This window comes from Branchiostoma floridae, chromosome 1 (assembly GCF_000003815.2).
Source record: "Branchiostoma floridae strain S238N-H82 chromosome 1, Bfl_VNyyK, whole genome shotgun sequence".
NCBI classification, from domain to species: Eukaryota; Metazoa; Chordata; class Leptocardii; order Amphioxiformes; family Branchiostomatidae; genus Branchiostoma; species Branchiostoma floridae.
In genome coordinates this window covers 26,814,552-26,836,423 of record NC_049979.1, presented here as the reverse complement: position 1 = coordinate 26,836,423, position 21,872 = coordinate 26,814,552, and the positions used below count along the sequence as shown (strand labels likewise).

The following is a 21,872-nucleotide window of genomic DNA, read 5'->3' as shown; positions in this document are numbered from 1 at the left end:
GACAGTGTTTTCGCCGCAAAAGCGCCACCTACATCGACTTCATATAACTGCGGTTAGAGGCTCCAGGCTGACTTTTGATTGGCATTGAAACGTAACGGTAAGGCCTACATCACATTTCCTACCCGGGGCCCTGCCGGGCTGTTTGCGGAAAAGAAAAATTTAAATTTATGCCAATAGATATGCACAGTGCATGCCGTAGAATTATTTTCGGTCCGTTTTGTGTTTTTGTTGTCTTTTATGTCATAATTATCGTTCCTGAAAGCTGCCCGGCCGGGCCTCTTTGTGGAAATGTGACCTTAGCCTAAGCAGATGAGTGACATTACTGATGTGTAATTACGTAAAAGAAAATTTCATTATCCTTCGATCTTGTCAGTCATATACAATGTATAGTCAGCCCCAAACCAAAGCGTTCAGCTACGACAGGAACAGGAGAAACTGCCCTCAGGATCAGTGCAGTTCTGTGGATATCCGCAGTTTCCTACGTAGCTACGCACCGTCACACGTGGCTCCCCACCGAACCTCGGACAGCGGACACTCCGACGTGGGTAGAACTCTACAGGCTGGATACATGCGACAGAAGTTGTCCTTGAGGCAGTAATAGCACTGGGGAAATAACCAAAACAACAACGCAATGAGATGTCGTTGAAGAGGTTCATCAGTCACGTATGCATACAGTTACAACAGATTTCTTCAATCAAAAACAAGTCATTCCCCATGACGAAGATGTGCTGGTAGACATCGAAAATTTGGGAGGTATGTACTGTACCTTTACAAAACAGTCATTGATTGAAGAAAATTGCTGTAACCGCAATGAGGTGTGGCTTTATGAGCTTCTATTTTCTAATTGTTACTAATCATGAAAATGAACATGTGAGCTTATATTGACTGATCCTATGTAGACTATTTGCAGCACCGAATGTTTCAATGACTTGCATACATGATTAGTATAACTTGAAAGTTGAGTGTTAGCAGACACAGGCATGCTGTATATAACTGGATGCAGTCATTGTTGTCCAAACCGATCGGTAAATTGCCCCCCCCCCCCATGCAGCTTTTGTTGACCCTTCGAACCCACCTTCACATCCCTGATGCATTCATCACATGAACTATGGCTGCTGCAGTCTGAAAGGTAATAACATCACAACAGTCGTCAAACATAGGACCGTTTATTATCCGATCATGGTTTGCTAGTATACCATAACAAGCTGCACAAAGGAGCTCGATTGAAGACCATAACAAGCTCCACAATATGGCACAAAAAAAACAACGCTGAGCATTTTGCTCAGGGTTAGAGTTATTGAGATTACATTTAACATTATGTACCAGCTGTTTTATGCAACATCAAGGTACCTGTCCTGTCTAACAACAAACTAGTTTTGCTAGTTTATATCTAATCAACTTAATGCAGCTCTGACAGACTGCAATAGACAATACAATGTCATAGTGATAAATTACACTGCTATTTGTTTAATTTTGTGGAAAGACTATGTGACGCGTCATACTAGAATAAGTCTAAGGCATCCAAACTTTGAAGTTTCTACAGTTCGGTGAGGAAACGCTAATAACCAAAGAAGGCACGAAACGCACACGACACTTTTGAAGGATCTTTGAACATCGCTTATCAATTGTCTTGTTGTAGCGTATCAAGGACTTACACCATTCCCTGTCTATTTAGTATAGACACGCACGTTAATTCATAGTGCTATCTGACTGACACAGTGGCTGTAAACATCGGTGATACTGTAATACACACTTGTATTGTGATTCGGTTTGGTTTTGTTTTCTCAAAGGCCGTGATCTGGTGACCGCCCGACTTACCCCCTTCAATGCCGGGTGTAGTTAGTGATTCTGTGCTGGACAGCATGGAAATGTTGCTGGACATCGTAGAAGAGTTGTTGACCAGGGTCACTTGGGTGGAATCAGTAGCGATTTTTAGTCGTAGAAGGCCCGTAAGCACAGCCAGTGTGGCAACGGGGATAAAAAAAGACCTCAGTTACATAGAAATAGCATATACAGTTACTGTAGTTTTATAGAATAACATTTCTGCACATTCTTCAAGGAAAGATGTACTGGTGTCCTGTTAAGTTTCTTAAGCCATTTCAAACTAGACCCTTCTGTTTTGAAATTGTGCGAGGTACAAAGTATGGCATCTACATAACTACAGTGCTATAACTTAACTTAAGGATTATCTAACTAATACAGGAGTTGTAGTAAAGAACCCTTTAAACGCCTCCCTTTATATATGTAAAAACTAAGAGCTAGTAATGATAGTTTGATAGCGACCTACCCACTTCCCCAGTAGGTGTGATCGCAGGTGTTACGGTAGACATGGTACTGTTAGAAGACACTGGGGTGGTAGTGTTGACCAACTTGAAGGTCACTTGAGCAGAATTAGAGGCAAGACTAATAAATACCACTAGCAAACCACAACAACAGTTATAGCCTCTCCCTTCCGACATGATGGCGACCATGTTGTGTTGAATACCAGGGTCTTTTAATGCGTCATTGTTGACGACAGTTTCGGGTGGGAGAAAGTTGGTATCAGTCCGCGTTAACGGTAATGCGGTCTTGATTTTAAATTTCCTTCGCCGAGATGGTTGTGTTTTGGGTAGCGTTTGTGTTTTTGTATGTATGTTTGTACGTTTGTAGAAGACCAGCATAACTCTAGAACGCTTGAATGGATTGTATTGATATTCAGTATGTGGGTAGTTCTTTATAAGAACTGGAAACGATTAGATTTTGGGGCCCCTAGCGGCTTGCTACGGTTCTGCAACAGAGCTCCCTACTTTGGTATCTCGAGTTCTGGACTTGCTGTGGTCGTAATATTTCAGTAGTAGATAGCTATTGGGTCCGAGAGTAAGTGGTATAGGTTTGGGCCTTCTAGCGGCTTATTTAGGAACTGCAGGCTTTTGCGAGGGAATAACACAGAAAGGAGTTGAGGGATCGTCATCATTTTTTATTGAAATAGAACGTGATAAGGCTTTTCGGTATTCGAAGACGTTACTATGTAGGGAGTAATCTTTCTGACGGCAAAATATACATGTTATATTATAAGTCATAACATGATTGTATTCATATCTGTGTTCTCATTTACAACAGTGATCTGGCCTTTTATTTTGGCCCTTGCTTCAGGTCATTAGTTTACTTACTTATCAAAGATGATATTCTCTTTCATATTTCAAAACTGCAAAGCTTTTAATGCTTGTACATGTGCAGCATAGATATCAATTTGGTACGTCTTACAAGAACTTGAGGTATTTTTCAAAATATTCACATACTTAAAGGTACATTGTACACCGTAACATACTTCATATGCAGAAAATACACAGGTTCGTGAAACAATCTTTAATACAGTGGCAACCTTACGACAACCAAAATGCCTATTTTCTTAGATACCTTTAATATCTTCAATTTCAATTTCAATCACGCAAGGGTATTCTCAAAATCAAACTAAAGATTTTCAAAATTCATTATATGATATTTAGAATGTCACCAACGAATTTGTTTCCGAACCTCTCCAACATCTCTCCCTTTTCCCTCGCCTCCTTACAGGAAGAATAGAGTTTGCAATTGTAAAGTCTAATAGAGAGCTAAATAAAGAAACAAACAAACAAACGCCGGACGTTTTTTTCCTCGCGTAGGTGGCTGATAGCTACGCAACTCTGATAACTTGCCGAGGTTTGAGTTGAGGTGATTTGTATTGAAAAAAAAACAACATCCGGCTTTGTTTTCGATAATATTTCACTATTTATCACTTATACGGTCGTACATATTGACATGTTGCTTTCATAAGGCTTTGATTCTTTTGTACATTTCATAACAACCTTCTTGATACATGGTTTATTGTGGAAAAGAGCGGGAATGACGTCCAGAAATACCAGCAAAAGCTCAACTATTTCGAAACCAAACGACGTCTCCATTCAAACAATTTCACGGGCCTTCCAGAAGCGCCAGTTGTTGGGGTTCATCTGGTTACTGCGGTTGTCTCGTGACCATTTGAAATCCCTCCAAGTATGGCGACCGCTTCCACTGCAGAACATAAGCATTGGATTATATAATTGTGCCCGTCGCGAAAGAACTTCTACAGTCGTGTACATATGGCGAAACGACGGTGGTGAACCCACAATGTACCAAAACAACAAGTCACCGATACTGACCTGCTCCGACAACAGCTCCGGCAGGAACAGCAACGCAGGCCACCGCAGCCACTGTAGAATTTATTAGTAAGCACTGTTAGGGCTAATCTTGTCATGAAAGAAATGTTGTGTCTATTCTTCCAATTAAAACGGTTGATTCCCTTACCCCGGTTACATTTCTAAAATGTAACTTCATCTGGTACGAAAAGGGCATTGCATAAATATGTATATCCTTGGTGACATCTAAATTTCTAATCAACAAAGGGTTGTTTTTATTAATTGGTCTTCTGCGAATCTAGAATGACAATCATTTCAAAGATATGAAATACATCGGAGACAAAAAAACAAAAAAATTGAATTTCTACAAAACTTTGTGAAATTATTGCAAACTAAATTTGGGGAAAAGTCATCAAAGTTAGTGGCTCTATCATAAGCCGTTCTGGCGTTATACGACATCAAAGTTGGCTCTGCAGGTCTCAAAAGCGCCCCTACCTGTTTTCTGAACAGGAAAAGGACTGCTCTCGTTTACAGAAACAGGCAAATCTAAACTATATATATATATATATATATATATATATATATATATATATATATATATATATATATATATATATATATATATATATATAAACTGAGCTTATAACTGATGCTGTCGACCGTCTCACGAGACGACAAGAGCCGAAGAGCTTATAAGGTAAAATGTTTATAGATTAATGCTTACCCCTTCTGTGACTTTCGACAGTAGCAGCAGCAGCAACAACAGCACAGGGCCAGCACGATAACTGCGCCGACCACAGACACAGCGATCACGAGCACCTCAAAACTCACTGAAAAAGGGGGAATCTACCATTGATTACTGTTTATGGCCCGCGTGCCTCTCTAACTGTTAGAATATAAGAAAGTAAACACGGCCAAATTCTTCATAATCCTCTGCATCATGTATCGTCATCATCATATGTATCATATTCATACAATAGTCAGACCGTCCCAAATTAACGCGTCTCTTTGACACGAACAGGAGAAACTGGAGATATCCGAATGAAGCTCATCTGTGGTAATTTAATCCATAGCCAGCGGGAGATTCGTGCATCGACTATCATTGCTGTGGGTGGCGAAGACATCCATTGTGTTCAACCGTCAAGTTATCCAAAGGACTGGAATATTGCTGAGTAGGAAAGTCGTGTAGATTAGGTGCAAGAAAGTTATTCAAGGAAATCTTCAAGTACTAAAGTGTTGGAAGCAGTTGGTTCTTTCTTCATTTTTTTTTCTTCTCAACTATACTCCTCACAATAACCCTGTTGTGTGCGTATACTAGAAGTAGGGGAAGTACATTAACTTTTCATTGCTGATACTGATAACTGATAGCAGTGTATTCCATTCCTGAAGGCTGTTTCGTTACATTGTACCTACCTGGGCTAGTACATTTCTCCTGGCTGTAGGTTTCGGTTACAGGTGAGCTAGTGAATTGTGCCAGGGATAGTGCGATACACAGGGAAGTTTCAGTCGATACCCCGTTTCAGTTATGTTGATGTTCACATCAATCGTCGCCATGGCAATAACATTTTGGTTCTGAAGTTCGCGAAGAGCCTGTACGCCTCAGACGAGTACCGACATTGGCTTCCCAAGCGTAGAGGAGACGTCAGCGGTAGGGTAACGCGACAAAACAATCAACTAGTAACATTGCCAGTACACACAGAGCGCTACAGAAACAGCCCAATTCCATATCTAACTACTTTGCTAAATAACAGTATGTAGACAGGTGCATAAGTTGATATGTAAATGAAAACCCCATCAAGTTTTAATTCTTGTATTGTTATTGTATTGTTAAATGTTCATGTATTGTATCGACCACCAATGTAAAATGTTCAAGATTAGAAAGCATTACAAACACTAAGATTATCCTATTGCTGTAAATCATATCAATAGAATTTAAAAATACTTTTAATCTTTAGGCTGTAAACTTTATGTATGATATTTTACCCAGCTGTATTATCAATTGTATTTCCTACAGTCGATTTTTGACTCTCATGTGAAAGGAGTGTGCAATTCAGCCTAAAGGCTGCGAAATGCTTCTGTGAAATAAACCATTATTATTATTTATTTTTATTGCCAGTCTTATTGTGTGCGTGTTGGAATAAAGTTTAAACTTTATAACTAAGGAGAAACTGTCGTAAGTAGTAGTGCATTTCTGTGGACATCGGTTGTTCCCTACGTACCGTCACAAGTAGCCCCCCACCGCACCTGTGACAGCGGACACTCTGCCGTGGGTAGAACCGCCGAGGCCGGGTACAGACGGCAGGTGTTGTCATTGTGGCAGTAGTAGCACTGGTGGACGAAAACAACAGATTGCTTTTATTTTCTGATGGTTGATGATGAAAATGATAATATTATCTTATCCTGCATGATTATTTGCAATACAATATAAAGTAATGTTAAAGCCTTTATTGTACATTCATGCCCACTTGCGTCAAGCTTGCGTTACTGCGAAGTTCGTGCACTTCGTCACTGTTTTGTTATTTTCTCCGATTTTTATAATTTAGATATTGCGTAATACGTAAAAGTTTGACTTACAAGACGACAAATACACAAAAAATAAGAAAATTCGCTTTTTCAAATCTCTGAAATTCGATGAGTATCTTTCGAACCCCGCAGTGACGCAAACGTGACGCAAGTGCAGTGAGAACGCACCTTTAGTCTGGACGCACGATTGCACACATTAGTGACGGTACATTAAACCATAAAGTCCCGCGTTTGTACCCACCTTTATATTTCCAATGCATTCAACGCAGGATGAATTGCGGCTGCCGCAGTCTGAAATATAACACGGGTGACAACGGTTGTCAGATAAAGCACCCAATGTCATCTGAAACGGGTCTGCTGGTATACCATAACAAGTTACACAAGAGAGCTACAAAGAGACCATAATAAGTTGATCAATAGGGCAAAAAAGACCAACACTGATCATTTTGCCCAGGGTTTTAACTGAACTGAACTTGCATTATTCAGGATAAAATTATGAACTGATTGTTTCATGCAACATGCATGTACAGGTACCTGTCTTGTCTAACAACAACATAGCCCGCTTTTTCCAGTTTTCTGGCTTTGGGGGCTGGCATCGGTAATACATATAGTAACGCTGCTATTTGTTAAACTTGTGCATCAAGTATTGTGTAAAGTCGAGCAAAGTCATAGAAACTTTGACGATTCCAAAGTGTCCTCTTGTAACGCTGATAACAGAAGAAGACATGACAGGAAATAGGTTGATCATGGATTGTCTCAGAAGCTTTTGGGGGACGTTTTGGTAGGGAACTCACCGGGTATTTTCTCATGGTCATGGTCATGGTCATGGTCATGGTCATGGTCATGGTCATGGTCATGGTCATGGGAGGTGTAGGTTGTCGAAGTGTGGGCAATGCATTACGTTTTGTCTTCTCTAAGACAAAAGCCGAGATTTTGTGACAATGGTCTGATATATCGTGACCCTCTGACTTACCCTTATCATTGCTGGGTGTGGTCAATGATTCTGCAGTGGACATCATGGAACTTTTGGTCAACATCTTCGTAGAACTGCTGACCAAGGTGACTTGGGTAGAATCTGTAGTGATGGTCAGCCGAATAAGGGCCAGAAACACAGCCAGTGTTACAACAGGGAAAAGAGATACCCTAGTTACGTAGAAGCAACAGATACAGGTTTATAGTTCTATTGGCTGGACATTTCTGCATACACTAGCACCACGGTTTGTGAAAAACGTACTTTTGAGAAGCAAACGGTGCTTATTATACTTCTAAATTATTGTAACTTTCTGTAATTGCAACACACTACAATATTTTCTGTCGTGGCTCTTTAAAGTACATTTTTCCTGAGCCACTGTGCTGTGTTCCGAACTGGTTGCCATGTTTACTATGACATCACTTATATGCTTAATTAGATTACCTTGCGACAAAAACCTCGACTCTGAATCGAATGATTTTTGATGGTGTATATTTGGTGCAAATGCGAACGTGTATGTTGATTGAATAATAATACCTTGGTTGTGGAACATAAACAGAAAATGTTGTTCTTTGGTTTCGTACGCCCTTTAATTGTATTCATTTCTATACGATTGATCTAACTTATCACCAAAAAGAAATGATAGAAAAATCTACTAAATTCTATATGTCCCAATGTTACATAATGGACATATGACAAATGTAAAGAGCAAGCAAAGATAGTTTGATAGTGACTTACCCAATTCCTCTGTAGGTGTGATCGTTGGTATTAAGGATGTCGTGGTACTGTTAGAGTTAGAGTTAGACGACACCGCAGTGGTAGCGTTGGTCAAGGTCACTTTGGCAGAATCAGAGTCGGAGAGTGTCCTCCCAAACTTAAGGCCTAAAACCACTGCCACTACCACGACTGCGACAAGACTAAAAAGTAGAACTAGTGCACAACAACAACAGCCATGACCTATTGTGTTAAATACCAAGGTCGAGGTTTGTGTTACTGCCTCATTGTTGGTGATGGTTTCGGGTGGCGGAATCTTGGTACCAGTCCGCGGTGATGCGGTCTTGATTGTTTTTATGCTTTTTTTTTACCTTCGCGAAGAAAGTTGTGTTATCGTGGTCGCCGGTCGTTTGTCTGTTTGTCAACAGAATAACACGAGAAGCCGTGAATGGATCATATGATATTGGTGTGACTATCTAGCTTTCTACTATTTTGTAACGTTTTTTGTATGCCTCGCGGTCGCCAGTAACCTATTAGGGCAGAGAGTACGTGCTGTTTGCGCCCCCAAGCGGCTTGTTTGGAACTGCAGATTTTGTTTCAAAGAACTCAAGGTGTTGACAGCTCGTCATGATTTTTGAAATTTAGACAGCCTGAAATGAGTGATGAGTTACATAATCAGATGCAAATTAGGCGATTCTACAGTCAGTTCATTTGCATCATTAATAAAAGAAGTTTATATCATGGTGTTCAACTGACATTATTTTGTTATTCTGAACTGGCTTCCGAACTGTTTAGTGGTCTGGCATTTTCTTTTGGTCCTTGATTCGATTACTTTACTACAACTGTCATAGATAATATTCTATTTCATATTTGAACACTGCAAAGTTTTCAGCAATGCGGGGGCATCGTCTGCATGTAAAGTCATAAGGTCACCATTTTGGTGCTTGTTACACGAACATGGAGGTATGCAAAATATTCACATATACACACTTATACTGAAGGTATATTGTACACCATAACATCATAGTTTCCGATTTTCAACGATGGCTTAAAGCCGGGGAAATGGAGTTTGCCGTGAAGGGAGTAATACCCCGCCAGCCGGTTCCGTTGGAAGACTGCGAAGGAAGCTAATATATATAGCAATCACCCAGGCCTTCGTCTTACAACTCAAAAGTGTAACCATCTTTTTTGCTGTCTCTTATCAGCTTCAATTTGAGTATACACACCGCTAATTTGACAAAAAAACACCTTTATCATAATACAATTACAGAGTCACCCAAAATGTGTTAAGTAAATCTCCCTCTTCCCGACACCCCATCGATATCCCCACCCCTCACCCCTTCCTAACTTCCGTTAAAGCCCCGCCGGACTTTTGTTACACGCAGGTTACTGATAGCTACAGGCTTCTGATGACTTTGACTTGCTGAGATTTGAGTTGGTTTGTTATAATTGTTGTAAAAAAAAAAAAAAAAAAACATCCGACTGGGGCTATAACGGAGGCGATGCCTTTTGAGTCAGGAATCTTTCCCGCCTTTTGAGTCAGAAGTTTTCCCGCCTTGGCTCAACGGTTGAATGAAGAAAAACTTTATTGACACAACAAAACGTACAAAAACTTTCGAATGGTATACATAACTGCAAAAATTGAAAACCGCAAAATATTCTACAAACTAAGCAATATAGGGTAACATATACATGTCAATCAGTTAGGTCTAATCGTTTGTTTCGTTATCTTTCTAAAAGCAAAACAATATATGTTTTTGTATTTACTTATCGTTGCCTTGTGTGGGCTGTCAATTATAAAGATATATTGAGATATATATGCTCCTATGGTATCAAGTCTTACGATACTTAAATTACGGTACTTAAAGAAAGGTTACTCATCTATGATGTATGCGTCGTATCTAGAGAATTCCATGAAAAATCGAAATTCATTCTTAGTTTCATTTGTACAAAATGGACAAAACCTTGGTCAAAATATATATATTGTGATATCTGCCTGTTTCTATACTTGAATTATTATTTTAAACTGTGATTATGAATTTCAATCTTATAAATGCATTTTCCTGTTTATAGCATTTTTTTAAATTCTGCTCTAATGAAATGTATTGTAACCACGGGCCCTCCAGAAGCGCCAGTTGTTGGGGTTCAGCTGGTTAGCGCGGTTGTCTCGTGCATAATCGCGACCGCCTCCACTGTAGAATTTGTAGAAAATATACTTGTTAGCAATGTCAAGGACAATCAACAAGCATATTATCTTATAAAGCCTCTCCCTTGGATTGCTGAAAATTAGATGTCAAAATAAAGGCATTTTTGTACCAATTTCTTTCAAGTTCTTCGCAGGCTCGCATCAGTTTTGGGGTTCCCAAACGAACATCCATATGAAGGAATCAACAGGCCTAGAGTCCAACTAATCGATAGGGGATGGCATGCGTAATAAAGTGAATATCCACAAGTATAACGTATATGCATGGACTTAAGCACGAATAAGCAATGTGCGTGTGCTCTGTGAAAATGGTTTATAATCAGACTAATGAGATATAGAGAAAGTGCATTGCTCATCTCTAAGCAAACTACCCACATGCCAAAAATGATCAGCAGTTTATTCCGTTCTTCATGACTTATGAATTGAATAGATGTTTCAAATATGTCAGAAAAAGAAGAAGAAAAAAAATACACAAGCAAAAACAGTACATTTCCAAAATAGAATTAACACTGACCCGTCCCCACGACCACAGCAACAGTAGCGACAGCAACAGCAGCACATGGCCAGCACGAGGACAGCGCCAACCACGGACACAGCGATCACAAGCACCTCAAAACTCACTGAAAAGAGAGGAATCGATTATTTTATTTCTACATTTTAATCTACTAAATACATTTACCTACCATGTAATTTCAACTGTTATTAGGACATAGAAAAGCAACGTAAACCAAGATTTTCTCGACCCCATATACCTTCGCCAAGCAATATAATCAAAATCGCTTTTTTTCAAGATACATGACTTTTTAATGTGTCGCATGAAGTTCTTAGCATTCATGAATTGATAAATTCATACAGATAAGCAAATAAGTGTATCAGCATGATTTATATGGTTTCATTGCATCTTTATCTTAGCTACATCACTACTATGAATATTAATTATGTACCACTAAGGCACTATACAGTTTCCGTATTTATCATGTCACGATTTACATTTTGTAAATACATACTAATCCTGTTCCAAAGTCTTCAAGCAAAACACCGATGCAGTTTCAAAGAAAACTTGTATGTCATTTTTTTCCGAGCACAAGAGTAATCTAATACTTGAAAATCATGATCATTGCTTGTCCAGAATATGAAATATTAAAAATCAGAAGTTTTGCTGCAGTATTCAGTAAAGCCGAGGGTCAAAAATCTAATACTGCTTATCAACAAATTACAAACGCTTACAACCTTCTTGGTGAAGGTATAGCTAGCCCCAACGCGTTTGCTAGTACGATACAAAGAGGAAAAGCGGTAAGTATATCAGTGCAGTTTCGTGAACATCCGCAGTAGGGATGGGTACCGGTACGGTGTACAGGACCTGAAAACAATTAGGTGGACCGGATGTTGGACCGATTACAAAATGGACAGTTTATACCGACACTACGGCGGCAGGGGTTCATGTGTTTTGAGGCATATCGGCCCAAGAAAAAGCAAGAGCAAAGTAGAGGAGAGTCATTTTTATCATGTTTCTACGATCAAACTTAACAGAGGCAGTTAGCATTGTTTGCGTAAAGATAAGATACTACACCGAACACATTTCTTTGCAGCGAAATGAACCATTGTTTTGAGTATTGCCCATTCACAAGGTCCAGGTTCAGGTCCGGACCTGGACCTGATCCTCTGGACCTGGACCGTACCTAGACCTACGTATACGTACCGTTACACGTGGCTCCCCACCGCACCTGTGACAACGAACATTCCGATGTGGGAAGAACCGCCGAGGCCGGGTACAGACGGCAGGTGTTGTCCTTGTAGCAGTAGTAACACTGGAGAAATAACGGCAAAAACAGAAAGTTAAAAGTTTGTGTCTGGTTCGTTGGGGTCAAAAATGACCCCAGCCAGTTATGAAAAATTAACTACATAAATTCAATAGAATAACAGGCATTACTTATCATTGCCATTACAGCAACATTTTATTAGATGAGTGAATCAACGAATATTTTTAAATATATATCATATAATAGTATTTTAGTGTAAAACACAGTTTTTCGATATTCTGTATGAATTATGATAATACGCAGTAATTACCTGAAAGTAAAACAGAACAAAAACAAGATATGGACAGAATGTGCAGAAGGAACCTACAACAAAGATCTTTGCAGAGAAAATAGACAAGTTTGAGTTTATTGTCTGTATGTGATTAGGCAGACTATGGTGCATACTTATATAGGTAATAAATTCGATATTTTTCACAAATATTGTATCTTTTCTTGTGAAATAACATGATTATACTATCGGTAGTATTATACCACCAGCATTAATGTTTAGAAATTGATAAAACCAAAACATTGTTAAAGAAAGTGGAATATTGTAGATTTTTAGAGCAAAAGGTCTTTTCTCCTTATTTTCTGTATACATTATGATAAAGAGTAATAATAACTGACACCAAAACTTGTCAAAATATTTTTCATAGATTGGTGAAACAGTAAATACATAGTAATGACAAACAGCTCCTGCATAGATATATCTATGAGCAAATCAAAATGGGGTCAAAAATGACCCCATACGGTCAGATTCGTCGTAAAATTGTATCGGTCGGATAAGGGTTTTAATAGGAAGGCAATGGTATCCATACGTAGAGATTAGCCAAGCCCAGTATAATGCATTTCATATATGTAAAACCTCTGCACCCACCTTCACGTCTCCAATACATTCGCCACAGGAAGAATTGCGGCTACTGCAGTCTGAAAAACAACACAAACAAAATACCATTGGTTATCCGACACCCGGGTTTGTCGGTAAACCGTGTCCATACCTTGAAGTTGTTACGCAGCCAAGAAGGCACAAAGAAGATAGAAGTCAACTAAAACTGGGCTTTTACCCAGGGTTAGTGTTGAAAATGTCTGTCTTTTGTTAAAACATAGTGGCCCCTTTACCTTTTTCATGCATAGTCTATACATATACATGATAAGTTCGTGCATTAGAACTGCCTATTCTTACAGTAGTAGTTGTCTTGCTGTTTAGTGTACCCGTTGTATGAATACATGTAGTACTAGTTCAGTCAAAACTCAGAAGTCTACTACACGTGTGACAATGCTATCAGGCTGATGTCTTGGCTTTTACATCGTTGTCACAACGTAAAATGTATTCCTTACACATGACAAGGAGCTAGTAACCTGATAGTGACCTACCCACTTCCCCAGCAGGTGTGATCGGTGGTGTTACAGTAGACATGGTAGTGTTAGACGACACCGGAGTGGTAGCGTTGACCAAGGTCACTTGGGCCGAATCAGAGGCAATGGCAAGGCTAAGAAACACTGCTAGTGCACAACAACAACGGTTACAGTCACCCTTTTTCGACATGATGGCGACCTGTTGTGTTGACAACTTGACTATCAGGATCTTTTATTTACTGCGTCATTGTTGCTTATGGTTCCGAGTGACAGGCATTTTGTATCAGTCCGCGTTAACGGTAATGCGGTCTTGATTTCCCTTCGCTAATGGTTGTGTTTTGGGTAGCATTTGTATGTTTGTATGTGTTAAAGCAGGGGTAAACGATTGCTGAGATATCATTTTCTGAAAAGTGCGCTATGATGCACCGGGGAAGTGACTTCCGGGTTCAGGGGTCACTACACAAATACCTCTGACGTCAGCCTGATTTGCAGAGCTACGGTCCGGGATCGAGTCCAGGGGAGGGTGATTTTCAATTGTTCTTGTTTCCTTTTTACATCCATTTAATATAAACAATAATTTCAGCACATTCCAATAACTAGAAAAAACCGTGTACACACGCAAACCTTGGCAAAATGCCAGCTTTTTTAAAGCACTTGTTTTTATTGAAATAGAACGTGATGAGGCTTTTCGGTATTCGAAGACGTTACTATGTATACATAGGAAGTAATCTTTCTGACGGCAAAATATACATGTTATAAGTCATAACATGACTGTATTTAAATCTGTGTTCTCATTTACAACAGTGAGCTGGCCTTCTATTTTGGCCCTTGCTTCAGGTCATTAGTTTACTTACTTATTAAAGATGATATTCTCTTTCATATTTCAATACTGTATAACTTTTATAACCCTATCCAGACTGAGGAGGCGAACTTAACATTTCTTATTACATGCAAACTTATTGTCGGCGACATGGCCATGGTTGTACCTTGAATATTTGTTTCCACTTCTGTGGAATCCATCCATTCATCAGTCCCGTAGCTCAGGAAGCCGTAGGGGCGGTAAGACTGTTCTTAAGTGACTTCCACTTCTGGCGGTGGAATACTTCATAATAATTCCATCATTCATCACATAGTATACCATATACCATCTGTATAAATGACTGGTATGTACATCTTGTCCCATTAAATCATATGACGAATGTATGAACGATTCCTTGAAAATTGGTAAACCAACAATCAAAATGTTTGGTCGATAAGGCGTCAGAAGGATGACGGCTTATCGACCATGTCTACTACCACACTTTGGGAGGATGCCGTATCATCGACTGATGTCGGTAGATCCGGCTTGGAGACTACGACTAGAAAAAATGACGAAGAGAGAAGCTCCTACACAGAGAGAGCTGACAAGAAGAGACAGCGAGAGGACGGATCGAGCACTTCCGTCCGAGAACAAGAACCAGCAAACAAGAAGCGGGTCATCGCCAAGCCACAGGTCCAACAGAAGAACGGACGTCCGCTGGCCAAGGAACACATCCCGCTCCAGAGAAAGCTGATCAAGACTACGGACAAGATGGTGAGGTATGAAATGCACCGAGAAACACTTCTCAAATACCTCGAGGAAGATCTTGTACCGATGGGGCTGAAGATCGAGAAGACAGCCGTCATTGGCACCACCAGCCCTGAGTTCCAACGCCGATGGAACGAAACACTGCATGAGACCTCGAAGACTCTGATGACACTCATCATTGAGTTCTACGGCTCTGCAGAAGCCGACCTGGACAACAACATCGCCAGCCTCAACAGGGATGTTGAAAAACTCCCGCAAGATGCACAAGACATCCTGGAAAAGAACGTGGAAACGTTCAAGGACAACAAACGAGCTGCGCTCACCAAGAAGAGAGACAAGAAACTACAGCGAGACAAGGAACTCGTCAACACTCGAGCTCAGGATGCACCCAAGAAAATGGGCCCAAAAAACGGAGACAACCCCCCACGAAGAGGGGGGGCCCCAGTCAAGACCCGCCAGCAGCAGAGGCAAGCCACGGAGAAGGACGCAAAGACCACCAAGCAAGCGTCCAAGAACTACCAACAGCCGCAGGGTCGGCGTCAGGTCCGTGGGAAACCTCCTCAGCCCAAGGCTCGGCGAGAAAACCCCATCACAAGGCTCGCCGCCGCCATAGAAGGTTTGCTCGCAGTAGGGCTATCAGAGAGAAACGGAGGAGGAAAAAAGAAAGGCGCCGGAGAGAGAGACTACTCGCGCTCCAAGAAACCGCGAGGGATACAGTGGTAAATCTCTCAGATCTACCACTGACCGACGCCCAGACATCCGTTCTCTCCAAAGGACTCAACTTCTGCCCAACCCCTTCAGACTACAACCGACAAGAACTCATACAAGACATCCATGCATTCTTCAGACGCCTCCGCCTGAGAGAATTCTTCGCCGACCATGACAGATCAGAGCCCACAAGATTCAAAGAAAAAAGCAACTGGAACCCGCCCACACACAGAGACCCAGCCTTAGAGACCTTCATCATGGCAGTGGAAAAAGAAATTCTGGAACACCAAAAAACCACGTCAGAACCACACAAGAAGAACATCTCAGAGCTAGAGCGCAAAGCTCTAGTGGAACTGAAAAAGATGACAAACGTCATCATCAAACCTGCAGATAAAGGTTCGGCCGTAGTGATCATGAACCGCGAGGACTACATACAAGAGGCCCTCAGACAGCTAAACAACAAGGATCACTACAAGAAAGTGGACCACTGCCTCTCAGAAGAACATGCAACCAAGGTGAGAAGAACTCTACTACACCTGAGAGAAGAGGGGATCTTAGATGACACTACATACAACTACTTGGCACCTCCTCAGCACCCCAGAACACCCAACTTCTACCTCCTTCCAAAAATCCACAAGGAGGGCAACCCTGGAAGACCGATACTCTCGGCCAACGACTGTGCCACGGAAAGAATTTCGGCGTTCGCAGACTTCCACCTCCGCCCCCTCGTAACAAGGCTACCTTCCTACATCAGAGACACCACAGACTTCCTGCGCAGACTCAACAAACTCGGAAAGGTACCACCAAATGCCACCCTCGTCACCCTGGACGTCTCCTCCCTGTACACCAACATACCCACAGATGAAGGGATACAAGCGTGTAGGGAGGCACTACAGAAGAACCCAGCTGACGTCCCCACGGAAGCCATATGCCAACTACTGGACAACATACTAAACCTCAACAACTTCGACTTCAACGAGGAACATTACATCCAGATCCAAGGCACGGCTATGGGTACAAGAGTGGCCCCATCCTACGCCAATATATTCATGGGGAACTTCGAAGAACGACATGTTTACAAAAGAACCCCAAGACCATGGATATGGTGGAGGTACATCGATGACATCTTCGCAGTCTGGACAAGATCAGAGGAAGAATTAAAGGCCTTCATCCAGGACCTGAACGAAGCCCACAGGACAATTAAGTTCACAGTGGAAACATCCAAAACCTCGATCAACTTCCTAGACGTCACCGTCATCATTTCGGAGGGGGAAATTACAACAGATCTCTACACAAAACCGACAGATAAGCACCAGTACCTACTCAGAAACTCTTCCCATCCCAAACACTGCAAGCAGGGGATTCCCTACGGTCAGTTCCTACGTCTAAGACGCATCTGCTCAAGCACACCCAGATTCAAGGAAAAGGCTGCAGAATTCCGGCAACACTTCCAGCAAAGGGGCTATGAAGAAGCCCTACTGGACGACGCCATCACGCGTGCACAAGAACGCCCCCGCGAAGACACACTGAAGGAAAAGGGGCCGACACCACCACAAGAACGTACAGTCCTGGTCACCACATACAGTCCACACCTTCCGCCACTACAAACCATCATCAGAAAATACTGGCACCTTCTGCAACTCTCCACAAGAACCAAGGACATATTCAAAGATTCACCACTGTTTGCCTATCGCCGCAACAAAAACATAAAGGATCTCCTAGTAAGAGCCCAGATTCCGAAGGAGGACAAGAACTTCCTGAAAAAATTCACTCCTTCGGGGTCCTTCCCGTGCGGAAGAAACAAGTGCTCCACTTGTACCCACATCAAGAAGATCAACTACTTCACAAGCCACCGCACGGGAGAGCGTCATCTCATCAGGAACCACATCAATTGCCAAAGCAGAAACATCGTCTATCTCATCCAATGCAAGAAATGCGGGCTACAATATGTGGGCGAGACCAAACAAACGTTGGCCAATAGACTGAACGGCCATCGATCATCCATCAACACAAAGAAGGACACTCCGGTATCAGCCCACTTCAACCTCACAGATCACAACATTGCAGACCTTGAAGTTCTTGGAATCAAAAAACTACGCTACACAGGACATGAAGACACCACAAGACAACGCCGCCTGCAACGGGAGTCCTACTGGATTCATCAACTCAGAACACTACATCCAGAGGGCCTGAACCAGGAGTCCCTAGAGATCACCAGGGTTTGAAGAGCAGCATCTCGTCGTGACCGTCACCCAATGAACACACAACAATCAAAATGTTTGACTTCCACCACAACAATTGCTGTTAGATGTATTTTGTTAAAGCCCACATTTTTACCAAAACAATATCAACCAAATGTGTAAAATTTAATCACAGATTAGCAAGGAAATGAATCTATGATTCAGTAACTGAATAACTGGGGGGTTCTTACACCCCCCCCCACATCAATCACATGCTGAGGCAAGTGTGTAATGCATGATGGGAATGGTTCTCCTATGGGACCCACTAAGCCAGAAATGTCGACATCATAGTCGCGGTGGTTGAAGGCGCCGCCATCTTTATTTAAACCACGAGGTTTTCCGTACTACATGGACTGGACAGGTAAGTGGTGGACTACACACGAAAGAAGCTGGTGCTAGATGCGCTGATATAGGGGTCGATAAATAAACTGAAAGTTGATATCACTGAAAAAAAAACAAATGTTCGCATTGTTAGGACTAGCCGGACATACTAAAGATAGAGTTGTTATGTTAAAACGTTTCCCATTGCTATCCCTCTTATTCGTTGCAAATTCCAAGCAGATCTTCCAGTGGCAAAACCGTTTTACATGCAAAGATATACGGCCTAAGTGTCTCATGTCTCATTGTACTGTTCTACATGGTTATAAAGTTTTGTGATGAAAATATGTGGAAGAGAGGAATTCAGGAGTTGATTCTTTTGTCTGGTATAACTGTAACACTGTCTAGTTCACCCTTATGCTAAAAGCTACGTAACCTATATCCGTGTTTTTCTCAATAGGATGATACAAATGCAATATTTTGAAGATACGCATTGTGTTTTGCAATTAAAAACTACTGTGGATTTCATATCCATTAAAATCTTACTTTTAAGAAAAACGGATGTTTATCGGACAAATGCAAACTAGCGTTGATACTTGTGTACAAAAGAATACATCAGCTTAAGTGGTTAGTTACAAAACGACTTTGCCACCCTTAGGGGGTTAATTCCGCTAACCTTAACAAACATCTAAAATGTCAGCTCTTTTCTAGTGAGATGGGGTAGAACATGAATCAGCAAATAAACTGTACTGTCTTTGTGCAAGGTACATAAACTTAGTGCGCCACCGTCTGCAAATGTCTATATTATTAGTGAGAAAAGAGCTCGAGGTTCGCAAATCATCACTTACCGACAGGAAAAAAAACGGCGAAACAAACAACCGCAACACAGTAGCACGATGGCTCCGCCACTCACGGACAAGCCGAGTATAACCCGCTGAGGCAAACCTGAGAAGAGACAATTAATGAATGAAGACCTTTATTTTACCCAATACGCCAAGTAAAGATCGCAACAAAAGAATACTTGGATGGATACATACATGTTATTACATAATGTCAACCTAACTTGACACAGGAATAATGAATGAATGACATCACCAATCTTGTCTAACACACAAGATCGGCTTCTTCTCGCTTCTTGCATGGTAATGGTGAAAATGTAGGGCTGTATGGGTTGATAACATTCTTATAGAAACAGATATGTTTTGCAATGAAAAGTTTTTCAAATTTATCATGAATTTTTCTATACTGCTACGGTTTATGATATAGATCTCCCATTACATGAGGCTTCGTCAAAGGTGCCTACAAGTCAAAATTATGAAACCTCGTTAATTCCTTCTTGACTTATCCTGTTTCAAAGTCTGCAAGTGAAACACTGCTGCAGTTCTGAAGAAAGTCGCTAGATAATCCAAACGTATGTCATTTCTTTCCGAGTACAAGAAAGTCAAGAATAATCTACTACTTGAAAATCATGATCATTGCTTGTCCAGAGTATGAGATATTAAAACCAAATGTTTTGCTGCAGTACTTAGGAAAGCCGCTAGAGGGTCCGAAATCTAATACTGCTAAGCGGCATAGTACAAACGCTACCAAAGACACATCATTCTTGCCGCAGGTATAGCCAGCCCCAACGCGTTGCTAGTACGACACGAAGAGGAAAGCTGCCTCAAAGTTTATTAGTGCAGTTTCCCACGTACCGTCACAAGTACCCCACCGCACCTGGGCCAGCGGACACTCCGATGTGGGAAGGACCGCCGAGGCCGGGTACAGACGGCAGGTGTTGTCCTTGTAGCAGAAGTAACACTGGAGAACGGAAACAACAGTGCTAAGACTTTCTCTCTATATCTGTTAGTCTAAAATTATTCGCTTATTACTCTGTGACGAAGGGTACCTCCGACGACAGAGTGTTGTTTTTGTCTCCGATGTGATGAGTGTTCGCATCCATATCTCTATACGTTCATTTTGCCACATTTGTATGTAGTTTGGCATATCGTCTGCACGCAGTTGTGCGATGACGCACGTTGTATATTTTCGCTGTAGCTGTTTTATAATCGATGTAATGATTTTAGAAATTACCCCTATATTTCCGGTATTATAGAACAGGCGACGTGGTTTCGGGGTTTGCTAATTAGCTTATTTCAAAGCAGATATGTGGTTATGTGTTGTCTAATGTACAGAACAGCTGTCGCGGTAGAGGAATTCCTAAACGAATCATATACAATTCATCTCCCACTACATAAGGAAAATAGGTCACACACACACCCAAATTGTCCAGGTACAAACAAATTCTGGAACAGTTGTCATTTCCCTATACATGAAGATTCACAAAGCGCGTATACCGCATTGCTAACCCTCTGTACCCACCTTCAGGTCTCCAATACATTCACCACAGGAAGAATTGCGTCTACTGCAGTCTGAAAAACAAGCATCCGTCAAACAAAAGACCATCGGCCATCTGACACCGACATCTGAGACAGCGCCATGCCTTGAAGTTCTTCCGAAAGAAGGCACAAAAAAGAAGTCAACTTGGTTTTTACTCAGGGTTAAAAATGAATACTAGGTGCATGTCTTATGTTAACACATAGCGCACTCCTTTACCCTTTTCATGCATAATTTATACATAACCTCAAGCACTGGAACTACCTATTCTTACAGTAGTAATTGCCTGGCTGTACAGTGTTGTATAAATAGTTCAGTCAAAACTCTGTTCACGTGTGACAATGCTATCAGGCTGATGTCTTGGCTTTTACTTCGTTGTCACAACGTAAAATGTCTTCCTTACATATGACAAAGAGCTAGTAATCTGATGGTGACCTACCCACTTCCCCAGCAGGTGTGACCGCAGGTGTTACGGTAGACATGGTAGTGTTAGACGACACCGGAGTGGTAGCGTTGACCAAGGTCACTTGGGCCGAATCAGAGGCGAAAGACGGCATGCCCAACTTAAGGCCAAGAAACAGAGCCACAGCAGCAATGGCAAGGCTAAGAAACACTGCTAGTGCACAACAACAACGGTTACAGCCACCCTTTTTCGGCATGATTGCGACCTGTTGTGTTGACTACCGACTTGAAGGTCGTTTACTGCGTCATTGTTGATTATTTATGGTTCCGGTTAGCAGATATTTGGTATCAGTCCGCGTTAGCGGTAATGTGGTTTTGATTTTCCCTGGCTTAGATGGTTGTGTTTCTGGAATTTCATACTTGCGGCATTGTTCTTTGAAATAGGGCGTACTTCGATAGGCTTTTCGGTACTCAAAGAAGTTTCTACGGAGGAAGTAGTCGAATTAAAGGGCGAAAATGGTATGTTCCGAGCATTTTTTAAGGCAGAAACTTTATATTCATAA

At 41.4% G+C, this 21,872-nt stretch overlaps 3 protein-coding genes and 2 long non-coding RNA genes across 5 annotated transcripts; all 5 read right to left on the bottom strand.

Annotated features, from left to right (window-relative positions):
* Positions 1 to 486: 486 nt before the first annotated feature.
* Positions 487 to 2,577, bottom strand: LOC118419099 (pituitary tumor-transforming gene 1 protein-interacting protein-like). Its single transcript, XM_035825428.1, has 3 exons — positions 2,288 to 2,577; positions 1,076 to 1,122; positions 487 to 603 (listed from the first exon to the last, which is right to left on the bottom strand). The coding sequence occupies exons 1-3, from the start codon at positions 2,469 to 2,471 to the stop codon at positions 487 to 489; spliced, it is 348 nt and encodes a 115-aa protein (XP_035681321.1). The 5' UTR covers positions 2,472 to 2,577.
* Positions 2,578 to 2,935: 358 nt separating this feature from the next.
* On the bottom strand, positions 2,936 to 8,581 carry LOC118410207 (pituitary tumor-transforming gene 1 protein-interacting protein-like). Its single transcript, XM_035811767.1, has 7 exons — positions 8,365 to 8,581; positions 7,630 to 7,731; positions 6,898 to 6,947; positions 6,353 to 6,461; positions 4,858 to 4,963; positions 4,158 to 4,208; positions 2,936 to 4,029 (listed from the first exon to the last, which is right to left on the bottom strand). The coding sequence occupies exons 2-7, from the start codon at positions 7,691 to 7,693 to the stop codon at positions 3,921 to 3,923; spliced, it is 489 nt and encodes a 162-aa protein (XP_035667660.1). The 5' UTR covers positions 7,694 to 7,731; positions 8,365 to 8,581; the 3' UTR covers positions 2,936 to 3,920.
* A 1,813-nt stretch (positions 8,582 to 10,394) lies between these two features.
* On the bottom strand, positions 10,395 to 11,158 carry LOC118427521. Its single transcript, XR_004832529.1, has 2 exons — positions 11,058 to 11,158; positions 10,395 to 10,532 (listed from the first exon to the last, which is right to left on the bottom strand). It is a non-coding gene; the product is annotated as an uncharacterized LOC118427521 (long non-coding RNA).
* Positions 11,159 to 12,228: 1,070 nt separating this feature from the next.
* LOC118419030 (proton myo-inositol cotransporter-like) lies at positions 12,229 to 14,098 on the bottom strand. The gene is made up of 3 exons (XM_035825302.1): positions 13,717 to 14,098; positions 13,220 to 13,269; positions 12,229 to 12,351 (listed from the first exon to the last, which is right to left on the bottom strand). The coding sequence occupies exons 1-3, from the start codon at positions 13,886 to 13,888 to the stop codon at positions 12,229 to 12,231; spliced, it is 345 nt and encodes a 114-aa protein (XP_035681195.1). The 5' UTR covers positions 13,889 to 14,098.
* A 4,415-nt stretch (positions 14,099 to 18,513) lies between these two features.
* Positions 18,514 to 20,327, bottom strand: LOC118427528. Its single transcript, XR_004832530.1, has 3 exons — positions 20,226 to 20,327; positions 19,380 to 19,476; positions 18,514 to 18,657 (listed from the first exon to the last, which is right to left on the bottom strand). It is a non-coding gene; the product is annotated as an uncharacterized LOC118427528 (long non-coding RNA).
* Positions 20,328 to 21,872: the final 1,545 nt, after the last annotated feature.